The sequence below is a fragment of the Artibeus jamaicensis genome, unplaced genomic scaffold (genome assembly GCF_021234435.1).
Source record: "Artibeus jamaicensis isolate MK-2021 breed Jamaican fruit bat unplaced genomic scaffold, CSHL_Jam_final contig_475, whole genome shotgun sequence".
Taxonomy (NCBI): domain Eukaryota; kingdom Metazoa; phylum Chordata; class Mammalia; order Chiroptera; family Phyllostomidae; genus Artibeus; species Artibeus jamaicensis.
In genome coordinates this window covers 2,411,516-2,433,304 of record NW_026521852.1, presented here as the reverse complement: position 1 = coordinate 2,433,304, position 21,789 = coordinate 2,411,516, and the positions used below count along the sequence as shown (strand labels likewise).

General features: G+C 40.4%; 1 protein-coding gene across 3 annotated transcripts; it reads left to right on the top strand.

Moving 5' to 3' along the window:
• The first annotated feature begins 407 nt into the window (after positions 1 to 407).
• On the top strand, positions 408 to 21,541 carry RHEX (regulator of hemoglobinization and erythroid cell expansion). 3 transcript variants are annotated; one of them, XM_037155375.2, is made up of 6 exons: positions 408 to 493; positions 16,933 to 17,076; positions 17,298 to 17,398; positions 18,461 to 18,601; positions 19,962 to 20,032; positions 20,553 to 21,541. In XM_037155375.2, exons 2-6 carry the CDS (start codon positions 17,066 to 17,068, stop codon positions 20,751 to 20,753), a joined length of 525 nt encoding a protein of 174 aa, XP_037011270.2. In that variant the 5' UTR covers positions 408 to 493; positions 16,933 to 17,065; the 3' UTR covers positions 20,754 to 21,541. The 3 variants fall into 3 exon arrangements, with proteins under 3 accessions (XP_037011270.2, XP_053523974.1, XP_053523973.1); XM_053667998.1 differs by lacking the exon at positions 408 to 493 and adding an exon at positions 9,959 to 10,015; XM_053667999.1 differs by lacking the exon at positions 16,933 to 17,076.
• The last annotated feature ends 248 nt before the right edge of the window (positions 21,542 to 21,789 follow it).

Below are 21,789 nucleotides of genomic sequence, written 5' to 3'. Positions count from 1 at the left end.
AATATCTAAAACCTACTTCTTCATTTTATGGAGGAAGAACATGAATGCCCTGATGAGAAAGTGATTTGTCTGAGCTCATGCAGCAAACTTGTGCCAGAGCTGAGACTTGAACCCAGGCATCTTGACTCCTCCCCCAGCGCTCTTCCACTGTAACAGGTGGTGTGCATGTTCGCGGTGTTTAAATGTGAGCTCACGTGGAGAGGAAGAGACTGCTAATCTCTTCCATCTAATAACCTGTCTGCATGGAGGAACAGGGTGGGAACTTGCTGAAAGAGGGGGTGTTATCTGTGGCTTTGCCCTGCTCTACTCAACTAAGCTAGATTGTATCTTCTGAGCAGCAGCCCCCACCCTGCTGGAAATGATGAAACATTTGTGACTGACCTCCAGTCACAGAGAAGCTTCTGGGTCTGGCTGGGGGCTGGTGGGAGAGGTGTCCCTCAGGACATAGCTGAAACACACAGGCTGGGATAAGACTTTGCTCGTGGTCCGGGAAGTAAGTATTGTTTGGGTAGGTAGGATTTTAAATGATTTTGAGGAATGCATGTCTGTTTGTGAACATACATATATAGTTTTCAGAGGGGATTTTCCATTTATGTGTTGACATCGCAGGATGTAGGATTCAATTGCAGGTTGCTCTTTCTTGGTGACCAGTCTGTCTGGTCACCAAGTCCCTGCCCCTCACCATTTTCCTGCTCATACTTGTGAGGTTGCCTTGCGTGCACCTGGCTTTCTCCCACATGGTCTTATCCACAGGGGTATGGAATCTGTATTGAACTTTGTGGAAGAATATCGGTCCTGTTAACGCGTCCCCTACAGTCAGGGGTAGGAGACAGTGCCTGCTGAATGCTGTTCCCCCCTCACCATCCATCCATTACCTATCCATTCTTCAAATAAAATTCCCTCTCGGTGGCCCCTCTCTGAGTATTATTCTGGGTGGAATCTCTTTTTCCTCTGGAATATCATATATTCTGACAATTCATCATGCTCTGTTGTGGTATCTCTCCTGCTTTTTTATCTTCTCACATATTAATGTCTTGATTTTCTAAGTAAAATACAAGCTCTTGAGAGTTGATATTCAGATGGTGTTCTCTCCTTATTCAGGTCTAGCAGAATATTTCACACAGGATTTTGTATATAGATTGCTCAATAAATATTTGATTGATTGAAATGCAGACATTTATCTGATTATCTCAATGTTCCACTGACATGGTGAGATACAATTTAGATGTAAATAAATTTTTGTATAGATAAATTGGGTATTGTGCCAATTTAAGCCATGCAGAATTTCTGAGCTTATTTTAATACTCTTAAGATATTATTTTCTTCCTGATTGGAAAAAAATACATGTTAATTGCATAAAACTTTGACAGTAACAGATAGTATAAAGAATCAAATAAGACATCATCCACAATTCCAATACCCAGTTTTGTTAACATTTAGGCATGTTTTCTTCCATTCCTCCCTTTTGAACAAAGTACATTTAAATAGAATCCCCAATTTTTATAAATTTATATTCATGAATAAATCTATATTTTATATGCGATATTATTGTCAATGAACTATTCCAGGATTTGGTGAATTGAATCAGGTTATTACTAAAATAACATACTAGACAAAATGTTTAATGACCCAGAGTTTTAGTTCTTTACACATTTTATTCTTTTTTAAATTTTAATTGTTGTTCGAGTAAAATTTTATTCTTTTTATGTTTACTTTTTACAGAGTTGTGATCACACTGTTTGTAGCAAAATATAACTGTATTGTACATTTTCACAGAAAAGACTCTTCCCCAGATTAATTCTTCCCAAACATAATTTTAAATGTGTATATAACATTTCATTTTCTACCTTCACCCTAATTTATTTGTCATCTTTCCATTAGATCATTGCCCATTTTCTGCTTTTGTGGCTGACAGTGGGTGTAGCTGCCTTGCAGTAACAGCTTTGCTCCCTTTCCGGATTGTTGGTGATTTGTCTGTTCCATACCATTTATCCATTTATCATTTTCTTTTGTTAAAAAATATAAGATCTTTGCACATAATTTTTCTAGTTTTTTTTCTGTTTGCCTTTAAATCCTATTTAAAGGATTTTGCTTGGGTTGCTTTGTGATTTCTTCTATAAGTTCAGAAAGTTTTCTCCCATCTGGGGATTTAATAAATATTATTGAATGTGTGAATAGCCAATCCTATTTACTTCTGATTTTAGTATCTTAATTTAAAAATATTTACTTCCTTAGTTGCTTTGAAATGTATTTTATTATATCATATCTGGAACTTAGTTATTTTCTCTTTCCTTATAGGTAGTTAATTTATTATCCTATGTGCAAGATTTTTTAAATTTAATTTTTTTATTGTGGTTCAGGTACAATTGTCTCCATTTTCATTTTACCACCCCTTGCCTCCATCCCACCCATCTCTGCCTCCCACTCTTGAACCCACTTCCCCCTTTGGTTTTGTCCATGTGTCCTTCAAACATGTTCCTTGATGGCATCCCCCTGTTATCCCCTATTATCCCTCTCTGCCCTCCTCTCTGGTTACTGTCAGTTTGTTCTTTATTTCAAAGACTCTGGTTGTATTTTGCTTGCTTGTTTGTTAAGTTGATTAGGTTCCACTTATAGGTGAGATATATGGTATTTCTCTTTTACCACTTGGCTTGTTTCGCTTAGCATAATGTTCTCTAGTTCTACCCATGGTGTCTTGAAGGGTAGGAGCTTCTTCTTTCTTTCTGCTGCATAGTATTCCATTGTGTAAATGTACCAGCATTTTTTGATCCACTCACTTACTGATGGGCACTTAGGCTGTTTCCCGCACTTGGCTATTGTGAACTGTGCTGCTATGAATACTGGCATGCCCATGCACCAGATTTCTTAATGGCCCTTCCTTTCTCCCCGTGCTCTGTGGACCACTTTCATGGTGTGCTTATTATGCACACGGCACGTGTTTTTCAAACCTGTGCCACTCTCAGAGTGACAGTCAGGGTTCCAGCTCAGAGCAATTCCTTTTCAGACTTTCTTTCCAATTTCTTTTTAACTCTTTTTGACTGTTATTATTTTTCCTCCAGGTGAATTTTAGAAAAATTTTAAGTTATTACAAATTCTCACTGTAATTTTGATTGGAATTAAATTAAACCAAGAAATGAACTTCAGGTTCATTTGTTTTTTAGTCTTCTAATTTCCCAATCTGAAACATGTCTTTCTGTTAGTTTGTCTTTTAGATTTTCAGTAAATTCTTATTATTTTCTTCAAAATAACTTTCTTATACTTAGAATTATTCTTAGATATATCTGTTGTGATGGTTGCTAAGGCTCATGGTTCCCTCTCCCCCAGCTCTACTTCTATCTGGCTATTGCTAGAACAATAGAGGGAATAGCTGGGAATTTTAGAACATTTATCACGCCCTCAGGACTTTCCTGAGCAGTCTCATTAACTTCACTAGTTTTTCAATGGATTCTTTTGGGATTTCTAGCTATATCATATTTTTCAAATAAGGATGCATTTGACTTTTCCTGGCCCAAACCCACACTTTCATTTCTTTCATGCATCAGTTATGAGCTCAGGCTGCGTTGCCGGCCCTCCTGGGGACAAAGCCACATTAACTCCTCTCATTATCCTGAGCAAGTTACTTAAGTTCTCTGTGTCTTAGTTTTGTCTTCTGTAAAATAGAAATAATGATGCATCTACCTTCTAAGGTGGTTGTGAGGACTGGATGCATTAGTATATAGACAAATGCCTACCACGCAGACCATGCTCGATAAATAGTCAATATCCTTATTATTATAGGTCAAAGATTGGTTGGAGGAACTTCAAACTTTCAGGAATTTAGAATTTTTAGGACTAATTTTTAAAAATGATTACAGTAGAGATTCTTGTTTTCAAATAACTACTAAAATATTTTACCATTTGGTAAGATGTTAATTATTCATATAGAAGATATATTCTTTATTAGAGTAAGAAACAATCCTCATATTTTTATTTTATTAACTTAAACATAAAAAATGATTATTCAATTTTTTCAAGTGTTTTTTGGCATCTACTGAGATCATTATTTTTAAAATTTAATTTATTGATGCTGTATTTATATTATTTTTTAAAAGACAGTTCCTTATAATGATTGAGAGTTTGGCTTTTAATTCAGATGGGCTTGAGTTTGAAACCTGACTCTTTCAGAGTGGGGCCCAAGACGAGTTGCTTAACCTCTCTAAGGCTTGGTGTCCTTGCACAGGGCAAGGTAATTATGTCTGTTCTTGTAGAACAAGAGGACAAAAGCTCAGAGTGAATACTCACCATTCATTTTCATCATTGTGACAATTGAATCCTGGACGTCTCTGGAACAACTTCTTGGTATTATTATATATTTAGCTCTGCATTCATAAGTGAGAGGAGGCTGGAGAGTTTTTGATCTTTTCCTGTGCCCTGGATTCTTACATAGCATAAGAATCACGTGTTCCTTAGAAGTTTCAAATAACTCATCTGTAAAACTAATTGTATGAACACAGATTTCTAGTAGATAGCTCTGATAATGCTTTCAATTTCTAAATAATAGTAGCAATCATTTCTTAGATGCTTATAAGTATGTGACAAAAGTATAGTGACTATACACCTCATCTTATTTCATCCTCAGATGTAGGTGTCATTTATATTCATCTGAGAATCCGTTATTATTGTTTTCATCTTACAGACAAGAAAATTGAGGCTTTGAGAGGGTAAACAGATCAAGCTCTTGCAGAGAACGAACTGGGATATGAACCCAAGCTGTCCGACTCCAAGTTACCTACCTGCCTTTAGCAGCTTGCCATGTTGGGAAGCATGGGAAGCTTCCATGTTTGGGAAGCAATCATGTTGCTTCCCAGACTTCTTTCTTGTTATTTTGATCTGCATGTAAGTTTTCTGTGCTTTATGGAATCAATTTTCTAATTTATAGTTTTCTAGGATATCATTCATTTTACTGAGATTTCATTTTTTAAAAACCCTTAGCAGTCTCACAATTTTTGAGCTCTGTTTCTATGGTTATATTTATCCGTTATCATTTTGGTTTATTTGTGGTTCCTCCTTTTCTTGATTACTCAAAACTGCATATTAAATTAGGAGAGAAGTCTAGTAATGTGGAGGAAGCTGTGTAAAATTATAAATTGGAAAATAAGTTTTTTTCCACTTAAAATATTTTGTTTCCACCCCCATTTGTTTCCCTTTCCCCTCCTCTGCCCTAGTCTTTAAGAACAGGATGCTTAGGGCTAGAAAGAGCCTGAGGGGTACTTTGCTGGCTCCTAATTTAGCAGGGCCTGGAAGGGACCCCTACCTGTCCCAGGTCACACAGTTAGCAAGGGAGAGAGCTAGGAGAAGCCAGGCTCTCGTCTACTTGCCTCATTCTCTTCTGCCATATCGTATGCCATGTTATAGCTCAAATGATTAATTTTTAAAACAATAAATTAATGAAGATTGCAAAGTAATCTTCATAAAAGCTTAATAAAATTTAAAGCTACTTAATTTTAAAAGATTGATAAAGTCAGTTTAACAATATTGATTGCAATTACTTCAAGTGATTTTTAAATAAATCATCCTCCATCATGCTCTTGTTTGAAACCACTTTTTCTAGAATGAATCTGTCCAGAGAAAGCACGGTATCAGGGAGGAAAAGGCGCATCTCCAGTATTTCACCTCTGATGTTATGCTGCATTACTAGGAAGGCCATGAGAGAGTGCCTTTATCAGTAGAAGGGGCAACAATTGAATGGAATCCCGCTGTAACTAGGGGTCTCAGGATTTCCAGCCAGGTCCAGTGAGAACAGAAGGAATGCTCTTAGCACTCAGATGAAGTGTGGATTTGCCTAGCTGGGTACTACATTAGTTTGGGTCTGGGCGTCAAAACCCAGCAGCATGAAGGCAGGTGGGACAGTCCCCATATTGCTGATGAAACAAAGTGTACCAACCTCTCGCATGGTCCAGGAGAGTTTTTGCAACATAATTCCCTTCAATTGCTTATTTCAGAGGTGTTTGGAGCAGATGTTTCCGCAGACTGTCTGATTGGCAATCTGCAATTAGACCCCAAGGAACAAACTGCTCGTTGTGGTTAGGGGCCATTAGCCACTGAAATTGTGTCATCTGTCATCATTTTCTTACCTCATCCTGCCTGGGTCTTATCTTCAAACTATACTCAAAACAAACGCCTAAGTTTCCTAGAATAGGACAACCCAGTTTTGACAGCTCTCTTGTAGTTGCCATTTTGGTGAAACATTTTGGGGTTGAGTAATACCTAATGAGTGTTCCCCCTGTGCCTGGCACTGCATAAAGGTCTTTACAAATGGTATAACTTGCCAAACCCATGTGAGAACACTGTGAGGCAGATACTGTCCTCCTCATATTACAGTACAGACACTGAGGCACTGAGAAGTTCAATAACTAAAATCCAGAAGGGAACAGAATTTGGACCTATATTTCATCCTGTTAATTCTTATGTTATCTACTGATGCAGGGACTGTGCATTGTTTGGCTACCCAGATACTCATAATATATTTTTAAGGGAAAATATAACATCTATTCAATGTCTGCTATGTAGTAAGGACTTCCCCCAAACTCTTAATTTCCGGTCAAGAATTTTATAAGTGAAAAACACATACAGTGCTTAAGTAATTTGCTCAAGTTCATAGTGTTAGTAAGTGGCAGGGTAGAAATCAACCTGGTGGTTGTTTCTAGCAGGGGCTCATAGTATAGTAAAATGATGGAATGGAGTCTGGGCGATCTAGTTTTGTACAGGTAGCCAAAACAAGATATTAGCTCTAAAATAATGAAACATTTATTTAAGGCAGTGATTTTCAATTGGGGGCAACAGCACATGCCTCAGTGGGGGCATTTAGAAATATGTGGGGTCGTATTTGGTCATTTTGGTTGCTACTCTGACTTGTTACATTGGTGGTCTCATAGGATACCAAGTGTCCAGCATCAGATCAAACAACTCTAGGCAACAAGGAAGTGTCGGGCTCCAAATATCAGAGACTGTTAAGAAAACCAACAAAGAGGAATAGTAGGAATTTTAAATGATTACATAAAAGTCAAGGATGGTAAACTCAGATGCTCTCAGGGGTGAGCCAGGGGCTGAAGAAGACACATCCCCAAATCTTTGAATGCATCATTAAACAAAATCACCTAGGCATCAGAGTCAGGCTGTGGGCCCCCAGATTGGTTTTTTTAATGAAGGTTTTTTGGATCTCAAAACATGCTCATGATACATTAAGTGAAGAGAAGAAGCTGTCAATTGGTATGATCCCATGTTTTTAAATAATTATGTATGTGTATACATATTTACACACACATTCACAAATTATATTTATGAATACACACAGACAATTTCATGAAGTAAAATTTGAGGGGATTTTATAAAATGCTTTATCTGTATTCTTGATTCTTCTGCAGATATCTAGTCATTGTTTGATTTGTAATAAATAAAAATCAAGAGAGAAGCCTTAAAAAATGACAACTTTGAGTGTGGTATCAGAACGCAGCCTTGGTAGCTTTCTGGCCATCCCATTTGATGGGAGAGGGAGAAAAATTTATGTTATTAAGAGCAAATGTGCCATTCAACATGAAGTAAATCAATACTAAAGCATTAGAGTAGAGTGCCTTAAAGATGGAACATTGTTGATTTTGCAGACACACCGGCCTATCTTCTGGCTGTTTTCCACGATTTTTATGTCTTTCATGATGCATAAAGCTCTTCCGGTCAAGTCCAGTCTTTTTTTTTTTTTTTTTTTTTTTTGCAGCTGCCCCATTAATGAGTCCAGTACTAAAATTTGCTGGGGAAGTTGGTACCTATACCAAGACATGTCTTTGTCCTTTTTTCAATCAAGTAACCAAATCCTTCAAGACCACTCATTTCTGTGTTTTCTCCCCAGCTTCTTAGTTCAGCAGCTGGGATTCTGTGTGCAGTCACTCTGAGTTTTCCTTCTTGAGTTCACTGATCACTGGGGAATGTTGGGTTTTCTATTTATTTGTCTATGGAATTCAGGGAGGTAGGAGATGGGTAACTGCCTGAAGTCTTTTGTAGCTGCGTGTTGGGACAGCGTCTGGCCTCCCTGTGGCCCCGTCCCACCAGCACCACAGTCAGCTAATGGCTGCCCTCCTGCAGACAGAACACAGGAGCCCTGGTGCTCACCTTCGGGTGCTACTCGCCAGCGCAGTGGTGGGTGCTGGGACAAAGGGCCAGCAGATGGATAACTCTGACACAGACACAAAGGGGCACTCACCCATCTAGAACATTCTTTCTCCCCCTCCCACCTCTCCACACCCATCTCACATGTGATATCTAAACAAAAATAATCCAGTCATGTCTGGATCCTGAACACATCCTTATAAATCAAACTAAATAGAACTCTTTGGAGGTGATAGTATTAGATATGCTTGGCTCACTTGACTTTAAAAGCAAAGGCTAAATAGAGTTAGGTTCCTTTGGGAGAAGTGTCTAGAATTTATTATGTATAATAATAAATTATTATTTTTAATGAATAAATTGGCCAGTTTGCTCCCAACTTTTGACCTCCCATAGAAAAGTCATTCTGAGAACTAGCCTGTTGGTCTGTAAAAGGTGTGGGAGAGATGGTGGTATTTCTCTCTGGAAACTTCAGCTGGCCACCACCCACAGCCCTGGCAAAGCAGTGGTGGCAAACCCACACGCTCTCTCTTCATCACTGCTTTCCAACCCTCAGAACTCTTAGTCCCAACTTTGATGTTAGAAAGCCACAGTGAAAACTACAAATGAAAAGTGTCAGGACTTTCCATACAGCCCTTAGCACTTGGAAACCCTGGCTGGGGGAAGAAACCTTGATGGCAGGCTTTGTAAAGTTCACAGTCTACATTTAGGGTTCAGGCCAAGATGGAGGCTAGATAGAAACCCTTCACTTCTTCACACCATCGTAAAGAGGATAACAACCAATCTAAAATTAATAAACAACCAGAAGTGCCAGAAAATCAAACTGCATGGAACTCCAACAACCAAGGAATTAAAGAAAAAGTCAACCAGAACAAACAGACCAGTAAGAACCTGAAGTGAGGTGGCAGATCCCTCAGGAGGGGCTGGTTGAATGGGAAACTGAGACTCTGAGCTGACTGTGGACCACTGCAGTTGCTGCAGTGGGAGAAACTCCCAGTCTCACACCAGTGTTCATTGGAAAGTGAGCTAGAGATGAGCAGGAGAGCTGCACTGTTCCCTCTCTGGCCCACAGGCAGCTGCAGCAAAGCAAGGAGGGTTACCCTGCTGGGGTGAATACCTAAGGCTTTATCCCCTAACAACAGGTGAGCTGAGGCAGAGAAATATGGCCCAAATGAAAGAACAGCGCAAAACTTCAGAAAGAAAACTAAGCTATAAGGAGATAGTCAACCTATCTGATGGAGAATTTAAAGCCCTGGTAATCAATATGCCCACAGAATTGATTGAGCTTGGTCAAAAAATGAAAAAAAAGAATGAAAGATACCCAAGGTGAAATAAAGTAAAACACTTAGGAAACCAACAGTGACAGAAAGGAAACCAGGACTCAAAACAACGATTTGGAACAAAAGGAAAAGATAAACATCCAACTGGAACAGAATGAAGAAACAAGAATTCAAAAAAGTGAAGAGAGACTTACGAATCTCTGGGACAACCTGAAACATTCTAATATCCAAATTAAAGAGGTGCCAGAAGGAGAAAAACAGCAAAAAATTGAAAACTTATTTGAACAAACAATGAAGGAAAACTTCCCCAATCTGGTGAAGGAAATAGACTTCCAGGATGTCCAGGAAGCCCAGAGAGTCCCAAAGAAGTTGGACCCAAAGAGGAACACACCAAGGCACATCATCATTAAGTTACCCAAGATTAAGATAAAGAGAGGATCTTAAAAGCAGCAAGAGAAAAGGAGACGGGTACTTACAAAGGAGTTCCCATCAGACTGACAGGTGATTTCTTAAAACAAACCTTGCAGGCAAGAAGGGGCTGGAAAGAAGTATTTGAAGTCATGAAATGCAAGGACCTACATCCAAGATTACTCTATCTGGTAAAGCTTTCATTTATTTTTTTAAATTATTTTATTGTGGTTCAATTACAGTTGTTTGTATTTTCTCCCCACCCCATTCAAACCTCCTTTCCTCCCTTGCTTCCACCCTCCTCCTTGGTTTTGTCCATGTGTCATTTATTTATAGTAGTTCCTGAAAATCCTTCTTCCCACTGTTCCCTCCCTTCTCCCCTCTGGCTATTGTTAGATCATTCTTAATTTCAATGACTGGTCATATTTTGTTTGCTTTTTTTCTTTTGTTGATTATGTTCCAGTTAAAGGTGAGATCATATGGTATTTGTTTCTCACTGCCTGGGTTATTTCACTTAGCATAATGCTCTCCAGATCCATCCATGCTGTCACAAAGGGTGTAAGCTCCTTCTTTCTCTCTGCTGTGTAGAATTTCATTGTGTAAATGTACCATAGTTTTTTTATCCACTCATTTGCTGATTGGCACTTAGGTTGCTTCCAGTAATTGGCTATTGTAAATTGTGCTGCTATGAACATTGGGGTGCATAGGTTCTTTTGGATTGGTGTTTCAGAGCTCTTAGGGTATAGTTGCAGCAGTGGAATTGCTGGGTTAAAAGGCAGTTCCATTTTTAGTTTTTTTAGGAAATTCCATACTGTTTTCCACAGTGGGTGAACCAGTATGCATTCCCACCAACAGTGCACTAGGGTTCTCTTTCCTCCACATCCTCTCCAACACTTGTTTGTTGATTTGTTTATGATGGCCATTCTGATTGTGTGAGGTGGTATCTCATTGTGGTTTTAATCTGCATCTCTCTGATGGCTGGTGATGCTGAGCATCTTTTCATGTCTCTGGGCCCTCTGTATGTTCTCCTTGGAGAAGTGTCTATTCAAGTCTCTTGCCCATTTTTTAATTGGGTTTTTTGTCTTCCTGGAGTGGAGTTGTATGAGTTCTTTATATATTTTGGAGATCAGACCCTTGTCTGAGGTGTCATTGGCAAATATGTTTTCCCATCCACTTGGCTCTTTTTTAATTTTAATGCTGTTTTTTGTAGCCATGCAGATGCTCTTTAATTGATGAGGTCCCATTTGTTTATTCTTTCCTTTATGTCCCTTGCTCCTGGAGACATGTCTGTGAAGATGTTGCTGCATGGCATGTCTGAGATTTTCCTGCCAAAGTTTTCCTCTAGGACTCTTATGGTGTTATGACTTATATCTAAGTCCACCTTAAATTTATTTTTGTGTATGGTGTAAGTTGGTGCTCAAGTTTCTTTTTTCTTTTTTTTTTTTGCATGTAGCTGTCCAGATCTCCCAGCACCATTTGTTGAAGAGGCTATTTTTGTTTCATTTTATGCTTCTTCCCCCTTTATTAAATACTAATTGACTGTAGAGACTTGGGTTTATTTCTGGGCTCTCTGTTCTGTTTCATTGGGCTATATGCCTGTTTTTATACCAGTACCAGGCTATTTTGATTACAGTGGCCTTGTAATACAGTTTGATATCAAGTATTGTGATCCTGCCTGCTTTGTTCTTCTTTCTCAAAATTGCTGCAGCTATTCGGGGTCATTTATGGTTCCATATAAATTCCTAAAATGTTTGTTCTATATCTGTGAAATATGTCATTGGTACTTTAATAGGTATTGCATTGAATCTATAAATTGCTTTGGGTAGTATGGACATTTTGATGATGTTAATTCTTTCAATCCATGAACATGGTACATGCTTCTATTTGTTTGTGTCTTCCTTAATGTCTTTCTTTACTGTTGTGTAGTTTTCTGAGTGTGGATCTATTATCTCCTTGGTTAGGTTTATTCCTAGGTACTTTATTTTTCTTGTTGCTATATCAATTGGGATTTTTTTCCCATCCGTTTCTGATGTTTCATTGTTGGTGTACAAAAATGCCTTTGATTTCTGAGTATTGACTTTGTATCCATCTCTTTTGCCAAATGCATTTATTAGGTTGAGTAGTTTTTTTGTGGAGTCTATATGATTTTCTAGGTACACTATCATGTCATCTGCAAACATTGACAGTTTTGTTTCCTCCTTTCCAATTTGGATGCCTCTTATTTCTTCTTCTGGTCTGATCTCTGTGGCTAGGACTTCCAGTATATGTTGATTAGGAGTGGTGAAAGTGGGCATGCTTGTCTTGTTCCTGATCTTAGTGGGAAAGCTCTAAGTTTTTCTCCATTGAGTGTGATATTGGCTATAGGTCTCTTATATATGGCCTTTATTATGTTGAGGAATGCTCCCTCTACTCACACTTTACTGAGTGTTTTTATCTTAAATGGGTGCTGTACCTTATCAAATACTTTTTCAGCATCTATTGATATGATCATGTGATTTTTGTCTTTCATTTTGTTTAAGTGGTATATTATGTTTGTTGATTTGAGAATATGGTACCATCCTTGCATCATGGGATGAATTCCCCCTTCATCATAGTGTATGATCTTTTAAACATATTGCTGAATGTGGTTTGCCAATATTTTGTTGAGGATTTTAGCATATATGTTCGCCAGCAATATTGGCCTGAAATTTTCTTTCTTTGTTATGTCTTTATCTGGTTCTGGGATTAGGATGATGTTGGCTTCATAAAGAGACTTTGGGAGTCTTCCATCTTCTTGAATTTTAAAAAATAATCTGTGGAGGATGAGGGTTAGCTCTCCCTTAAACGCTTTGTAAAATTCTCCTGTGAAACCATCTGGTCTAGGGCTTTTGTGTGTTGGAAGCTTTTGAATTACTGTTTCAATTTCATCAGGTGTTATTGGTCTGTTTGGGCTTTCTGCTTCTTCTTTATAGAGTTTTGGAAGATTTTTAATCTATAAATTTGTTCATTTCATCTAGGTTTTTAAATTTCTTGGCATTCAGTTCTTCATAGTAATTTCTTACAATCCTTTGTATTTCTGTGGTATCAGTTGTAATCTCTCCTCTTTCATTTCTGATTGTGTTTATTTGGGTCCTCTCTTTTTTTCTTGATGAGCCTGCTTAAAGCCTCGTTGGTTTTGCTTATTTTTTTAAAGAACCATCTCCTGGATTCATTGATCCTTACAATTGTGCTTTTAGTCTCTATGTCATTTAATTCTGGTCTGATATTGTTATTCCCTTCCTTCTACTTGCTCCGCATTATCTTTGTTGTTGTTCCTCGAGTTCTAGTAGGCATAGGGTTAGGTTGTTTATTTGAAATGTTTCTATCCTCTTTAGGTAGGCATTATTGCTATGAACTTCCCTCTCAGGACTGACTTCACTGTGTCCCGTAAGTTTTGGATTGTTGTGAATTCATTTTTGTTCGTTTCCAGAAATTTTTGGATTTCTTCCCTAATGTCATTCTTGACCCACTCATTGTTTAATAGCATGCTATTCAATTACCATGAGTTTGAGTTTCGGGGTCTTTTTCCTTGAGGTTGGTTTCTTGTTTCAGTCCCTTGTGGTCAGAGAATATGCTTGATATGATTTCAATTTTCCTGAATTTGTTGAGGCTTGTTTTGTGTCCTCTCATGTGGTCTATCTTTGAAAATGTTACATGTGCGTTTGAAAAGAATGTGTATTTTGCTTCTTTGGGATGAAGGGCTCTATGTGTATCAGTTAAATCTATTTCATCTAGGGCCACCAATGCCACCAATATCTTTGTTGATACTTTGTTTGGAAGATCTGTTCATTTTTGACAGTGGGGTGTTAAAATCTACTAAAATTGTGTTGCTGTCAATATCTTTCTTGAAGTTTTCCAAGATTTTCTTTATATATTTGGGTGTTCCTATGTTGGGTGCATATATATTCACTATGTTTATGTTTTTTGATGGATTCTTCCCTTAAGTATTCTTCTGGGTCTCTTTTTATGGCTCTTTTTTTTTTAGTCTATTTTTTTCAATATGAGTATTGCTACCCTGGCTTTTTTTCCCCCTGTCCATTTGCTTGGAATATTTGTTTCCAGCCTTTCACTTTAGTCCTGGTAGGTCTTTTGTTTTGAGGTGTGTCTCTTGTAGGCAGCATATGTGTGGGTCATGTATTCTTATCCATTCCCCTATTCTGTGTGTTTTGATTAGAGCATTTAATCCATTTACATTTAAGGTTATTGTTGATAGGTACTTATTCATTGCCATTTTTTCATACCTGTGTTCCTCTCACTTTCACTGTTTTTCTTCCTGTCTTTAAACCCTTTAACATCTCCTGTAGAGGTGGTTTGGAGAAGGTATATTCTTTGAGGCTTCTTTTGTCCAGGGAGCTCCTTATTTGGCCTTCCATTTTAATTGAGAACCTTGCTGGATAAAGTAGTCTTGGTTGCAGGCCTCTGGTTTTCATTACTTGAAACATTTCTTGCCATTCTCTTCTATCTTGGAGCGTTTCTATTGAGAAGTTGCTGCTAGTCTTATCAGGGATTCCTTGTATGTTACTTCTTGTTTTTCCTTCACTGCCTTTAAGATTCTCTCTTTGTCTTGGAATTTTGTCATTTTAATTATGCTGTGTCTTGAAGTAGGCCTCTTTGGGTCCTTTTTGATTGGGACTTTCTGTGTTTCATGGATTTGTATTACTTTTTCTATCATCAGATTAGGGAAATTCTCCATCATTCCTTTTTCAAACAGGTTTTCTCTCCCTTGCTGTTCTTCTTCTTCTTCTGGTATCCCTATTATATGGCTACTATTATGTTTTGTGTTGTCCTGCATTTTCCTTAACTCCTCTTCATTCTTTCTGAGCCCCTTTTCCTTTTCTCACTCATTCTGGGTGTTTTTTTTCTACCTTGTTGTCCAACTCACTGATCTGATCCTCTGCTTCATTGAGCTTGCTTTTGATTCCTTCTATTGTGTTTCTCAGTTCAGAAATTGTATTCTTTATTTCCTCTTAGCCCTTGTTGATAGTTTCTATTTCCTTTTTCATTTTGATATAGTTTGCAGTGAGTTCATTGTAGTTTCCCTGTAGTTTTTGGTAACTCTCTGTGAGCTCATTAAGCTTCCTTATAACCATTGCTTTGAACTCAATATCTGATAGTTGACTTGCCTCTATTTTATTTAGCATTCTTTCTGAGACTTCCTCCTTTCCTTCCATTTGGGGATTGTTTCTTTGTCTTCCCATTGTTTGTGAGACTCTTATTGTTAGCTCCTGCTTCTTGAATTGATCTGTTTTGATCTCCTGGGTTTATGGTGTGAACTTCTGTGGTATAATACTTGTGAGATTTAGTGGTGCTGTCCCCTTGATCTCCCGAGCTCCCTGATCTTGGGCTGTCATTTATGTTGGCTCTGTGTATGCCTTTGGGTTTTGATTGTTGTTGGGTCTTTCTTTGGTGGGTCCTTCCCACCAGCAACTGAGGGTCCCTTTGTCTACCACCTCTTGTATTTTGTTGTGCAGGTGTGGGCAGGTTGTGTCGAAGCTGGTTCTTCTCTGTGTACAGAGTTTTGAGGATTCTCTCTTACTCTTGTTCAGTTATTTGTTCTGGGTAATTTCTCCACTATTTAGTTGCATTTCCAGATAGGTCCTGGGTTGAGTTAGTGTGGCTTCTACTCCCTCCTTTACCTTCTTCTGTTGTTATTTGTTGGTGGTTCCTTTGTTGGTGGGTTTCCTCTTCCAGCAGGTGTCCTGGTGTTCACTGCTTCAACCTACTCATTTTATTTTTCAATGTCCTCTACAATTTTTGGTCTCCTGTCTTCATATATGCTGGGGTACTGTTGGCTGTTTGCTCTGTTCCTCAGTAGATCAGCTAGGTGTTTTACCCATGTGCAGGGGGAAGTGGGATCTGCTCTCACCTATTTTGCCACCACCTTAAGTCTCAAGTCCCAGCAAAGCTATCATTTAGAATGGAAGGGCAGACAAAGTGCTTCCCAGATAAGGCCAAGTTAAAGGAGTTTATCATCACCAAGCCATTATTACATGAAATGTTAAAGGGACTTATCTAAGAAAAAGATAATAAAAATATGAACAATAAAATGATAACAAACTCACAACTATCAACAAATGAACCTAAAAGAAAAGAAAAACAATGAAAACCAAAACTAAGCAAACATCTAGAACAGGAACAGAATCAGAGAAATGGACATGACATGGAGGAATTTCAGTGGGGAGGGGGAGGGGAGGAATGGGGGAAGAAGAAGCATAATTAGTAGGCATAAAATAGACAGGGAGAGATAAAAAATGGTACAGGAAACAGAGGACTCAAAGTACTTATATATACAACCCATGGACACGACCTAAGCGGGGGGATGCTGGAGGGCTGGGGAGTGCAGTGCAGAGGGGGGATAAAGGGGAAAAATTGGGAAAACTGTAATAACATAATCAATAAAAATACTTAATAAAAGATTCACAGTCTGTATCAGGACAGTGGGCAGTAACATGCCCCACCTCTGTGCTCTATAAATATAATTTCAAAAGTTTTGAATTATCCCCTTTGTCTTAGAGTAAAGCCATGTTCAGCACATGTTGATGGAATTCATAAGGTAATTTTTAAATTAAATGTGTTTGTAGGGGTGCAACAGCAGCCACAGTCTTGTTCCCAGAGCCCAGTGAATCCATATAGGATGTATGTGTGCAAATGTGTGTATTTGAGGTTTGGATTTGTTCAAAGACTCTCTCCCAAGGTATTCACTCTAGTTGGACCTGTTTGTACTTCAAGCAGCAGGTGAAGGCTCTTTAGGGGGAGAGAGGGTGGTTGGGCATGTAGGCATGGACTTGGAACACAAATCCAGGTCCGGCTTCTTGCCAGTTGTGAGACATCAGACATGTCCCTCAGATCTTTAAGCCTCACCATGTTCATTAAATAAGGAGGGGAATGATACCCAGGTCACAGGAATGTGTGAATGGGATAGGGTGGTGGGCATGCCAGGGGCTCAGCAATGGATGCTACTGCTTATTTTGTACATTCAAAAGCTGACAATGGGGGACAGGGAAGCAAATGACCCCCAAGCAGCTGAACTTGCCCCAGGAATATTGGGTGTGAGGCTAGGAGTTCTGACCAGCTGCATTGCCTCCTGCAGGTCTGGGTGGTCCTGCTGCTACAACTACTTGGAAATAAGGTGCCCAGGGTAGTCCCTCTCAAGTCTCTCCCTGCTGCCTCAGGAAGAGCTGAGCCTCATTTACAACCCTTGGCTGCCCTGCAAGAAGCTCATCATGCTGACGGAGTGAGTGAAGTTCCAATCAGGCTATCCGGTATAGCTGGCTTCTAAGCATGCACACCACCTTCTCATGGCTTCTCATGCCTTACTGTCCAGAGAGGCAAAGGATCTGCCCCGAGAATCACAGCAACACTAGATGGCCACCTCTGGCTTGAGGCAGAGATGGGTTTGCAGCTGTAGCAGCATCTCTGTAACTTCTAACTCTGACCCCATTTCTTTCCCAACAGAGACATGAAGCTCTGGCATGGCTTAGTGATCGCAGTTGTGTCCTTGGTCCTACAGGCATGCCTCCTCGCAGCCATCAACTACCTGCTCAGCAGGCACATGGGTAACTGGTTCAGCATCCTCTCCCCTCCTAGTTACTCTCAGGGACCATTCCCAAGCTTGTAGCAGGACCAGCTCCCTTTGGAGCCTCTGAACATCACTTGAAAACCGTGCAGATCCACTGGCCAGATGGCCCCTCACCATGTAATCCCCACATTGACCCAACCTATTTTTGGTTGAGAATAACAGCCCAGAGTCCTTCCACTACCTGAACCTTCTGCCTAGAGACAAATTTCTATAATGCTTGTGAGGGTGGCCTCATTTAACCTGGACCTCATTTAACCATTCTTCAGCACCATGAATGGACTGAGCATGAATAAAGGGCTTTGAATTGCAACAGAAGGGAATATGGTTAGACTAACAGATCATCTTAAACTTTTGACCCGCTTTGCAATGGAAAGTGGAGAAGTTGTGTCTCAGGAAGACATAACAATTAGGAAAGTAAAATTTTTTTTGGCTACGACAGAAGATTGGACAGGATAATGTTCTGAAGGTTTTTTCCAGTAAAGGATTTTTAGGCTTTTCTCATTCATTCAGTACAGCAGGGAACAAAACAAACTCCCTGCCCTTCAGTAACTTACATTCTGTGAGGATACAGCCAACACACAAAATAAGCAAAACATGTGTGTTAGATGACAGTGAGTGCAAGGGAGTAAAACAAGCAAGGCAAGGCTATATGAATGGAGTGGTGGTTAGCTTCCCTGAGATGCTGACATTTGAGTATAAACTTGAGGGGAGTGAGGAAGTGACCTGCACCTGCAAAGGCCCTGAGGCAGGTGAGGGTTTGGCTCATTATAGAAGCAGCAAAGAGACTGGGGTGGTGGGAACAGAGGAGCAGGCGTGGGAAAAGGAGGCAAGGCCAGAGAGGAAGGAGGAGTGAGGCCATGGAGGGTCTTCAAGGTTGGAGCTCTGGCTTTTTCTCCAGGTGAGAGGTGTGGCAGTGAAGGAGTGCTGAGATTTAAAAAGATCCTTCTGAACTTTTTTCCCTAACAAGAGTTACGTTCAGAAATGGGGTGTGCCTGACCCAGGGAGCTTTCCCTTTTGACTCTTGCCCTGTTTCCTCTAGCCAAAAAAAATGAACAGTTACTAAAAAGAGCCAGGCTCCAGGACCCCAGGCACAGCCCTGCCCAGCACCACTCACCTGCTGCCCAGAAGAAGGAGACTTCGGCAGAGAGGAGCACCCCAGTGTCTGAGCCCCACTGCAGAAGTGAGTAGTGGGGCTGGGGTGAAATGGTCACAAAGTGTATTCTGCTCTGTCTGGACCCCTGAGAACCTCCCTGCAGCAGCCCAAACCCACCTCAGTTTCCTCTCCCCTGGGCCAGCAAAGGCCTCGCCCCCCAGCCTTTTCCAGACAGCTGTCCATCCTGTCATGTGGGGCAGACCTTGTTGGGCTCGTGTGGGTCTAAGCTCTTTCCTAGGTTTGGCCATGTGTGAGCAACTGCAAAGGGGGCTTGGGGACTCTTTCTACTCCTGTCTTTGTAATACTGAGGCATCTTTTCTTTCACCTGGCCAAAATTTTGACTGACTGCCTAACTCTAGCCGTGGCTGGTAATATCCTAGCATCATGGCAGCTGGTCAGTGTCATTGGCTGGTCCCAGAAGCTGACTCAGCCATATTCCCAGAGGCCCCTTCTGTACAGTCTTAGATCCTCGTGTGTATCTGGGTGTTTTAAAACACATGAGTGTTGGCAACAGTTCAAATGTATGTCTGCCTGTGGCAATCGGACCAACAAGCTCACCACCCTCTTGTTTTCTATCTCAGGGCTTGGGAGACCTGCCAGGTCACTATTCACATGGTGGAAATTATTTTTTCTGCAGTGAGACAATTACCCCTGGAGGTCTGCTCACCGGAGATTATATATATTTTTTCCATTGGTTTATCTCTTGATTGGTTTGGGCTTGTTCCATCCTTCTAATTTGATCTGTTGAGTTGGAGAGATCTGATTGTCAGGCTTCCTCAACACTGAGATGAGGCCTCAGGGCATATGGAGACCAGGAGATGATACTCAGAAGTGTTCAGTGTTTCAGTGGAATGGGAGAGGCACTGGTCTCATCATGACTCCTGACCCCAAAGCTGCACCAGAGCCCGGGCAGAGTCAAAGACTCTTTTGTTGTCAGGGGGCTCGGAGATCATCATTCGATCTTCTTGTTGTCCAGGAGACAAAACTAGGAAACAAAAAAGGATGTAACCTGCCTAGAGTTAGTGACAAGTTAGACTAAAACCTGTGCCCATGACTTCTGAGGGCAGTTTGCTTTGGGCCACATTGTCTCAGCATGTCCCTGTTTCTTCCACCCAAGTGTAGGCAAGCCTAGTTAGTTTTAGATGGAGCCGGACAGAGCAGCAGTGCCCACCCTTGGCCATGACCCTGCCTGTTTTTGGTGGATCTCCCACCACCCGCTCTATTCCTCTCTTTCTTCCCCATTTGGGAGTTCTGTATCTCTCTTCCCAGGTCCTCTTTGCATTGCTGGCTTTGCCTCTCTCTTTATCTCATCCTCCCTTCCATGGTCTCTGTTCTTTCCTAACACCCTTCAGTTTTCTTTAGAAGAACAGTTTCTATTTCTCCCTAGATGACAGTGACACATCCTCAGATAGCTCCGAGGCCTCGGACAGCGCCAGCATCTTGCCTCCCACCTGCCAGGTAATGGACACTCCTAGAGATCCCAGTCCTTCATATGCAGCCTGGGGTCTGAGAACTCTGGCCATCCTGGCTACCTGGATGAGAGCAAGGGAAAAGGGGCTTCTTGTGTCCCTGCAGCATCCTCAGGTGAGGGTGGTTAGGCTTTCCTCACAGCCCCATATCTACATGGATCATCCAAAGTGGCTTTGAGTGGGCCATAAAAATGGAAGTGCTAATGGGAAGCCTCCTTCCCCTCAAATCCTGGTCACTGGGCCACTACTCTGAGTCCTGACCTCATTGAATTGATTCTCTACATCTTGTTTCCTTAAACCCATTCATCTCCTGAGGACAGGAGGAACAAAGTCACTGGCCATCTTCCCCCTGCCCTGGCCCTGCTCTCAGACATGGCAGCCTGGGGCCCAGGTTCTTTCTCATCCAGCTTAAGGCAAGCCTCTTTGGATGAGACTTCAGTCCTGGGCTCCTACCTCCTCCAAACAGGGTAGGAATCTTGACCTACACTTCTCTGCTCTTTTTCCATAAGACCACCAAGAATGTGAATTACACACAAGTGGTCTTTTCAGCCACTGGAGGGCGAAAAAACAAATCTGCCCTGGACTATGAGAACATAAAGGAAGCAACGGATTATGTCAATGTCAACCCAAGAAGACACAAGCACAATTTCTTGAATCCTGTGAACCCTGCTGTCTCCAAGCCAGTGGAATACTCCATAGCAGCCTTGTAAATTCTAGGCTTAAAAAAAAATTCTTACCTGAGGGTATGTTTATTGATTTTAGAGAGAAAGGAAATGGGTGGAGAGAGAGACACACACGCACACACATTGACACTGATGTGAGAGAGAAATGTTGATGGGTTGCCTCCCACTAGCGCCCTAGTTGGGGATCTAGCCCATGGCCTTTTGCTGTGTGTGATGATGCTCTAAACACCTGAGCCACTGGCCAGAACTAGAATTTTGTTTTGTTGTTGTTGTTTTTTTAATGGAGCAAAGTTTTCTACAAATTTTTGTACACAACTGTAGAAGGTTTACTTTTTGTTTTTTAACAAGGCATAGGAAAAAAATAGGCTTGTATCTCCACGAGAAAGATTCAGCTAAAATGTTAGAAAGAACTCAAGGGTAAGTATGAAAACATCAGAACATATGAGGAGATAAAGTGGACATCTCCATTGAAAATTTTTTAAAAATATTTTAATCAGTTATAGTAGAGTCCTGTTTGGCAATCTTACAATCAAATTACTCTTTGAGCTCTTCGATTATTGGCAATAAACAACTTCCTTAAAAGTTTTAAATAAAATAGCAATAATCAGTTTCTCTTTTCCTCTTGCCCAACCCGGCATGTGTCTGCTGAGGAACCTGCTTTGCCCTCAGAACTTTAAACCGTCCCACTAGCTTAGAAAGCCCATTGTCACTCAGCCTTTGGATTTGCTGCTTCTCATGGACAAAAGCTGACTGTAGATCCTGGTAAACGCCAACCAGCATTGCAATCTGTTATCACAAGAAAAATTTTTCAAAGTTTCATCCAATAAAATTCAATATATATTCCTGGTTTGTTGTTTCTTTTTTTAACCAATTGGGGGTAAAAAGGACACTTTGTTAACTTGATTAGGAATAGTTTATCTCAAATCAGCAGATGCATGCTATTTAACTGTAAGGTCCTAGTCATGGTCCTTTCAGATGATGAGCAAACTAAGAGTGTCCACATACCCATGTCCTTCACCATCTGATAGTGCTCTAGGAGTTCTAAGCAGTTCAATAAAACATT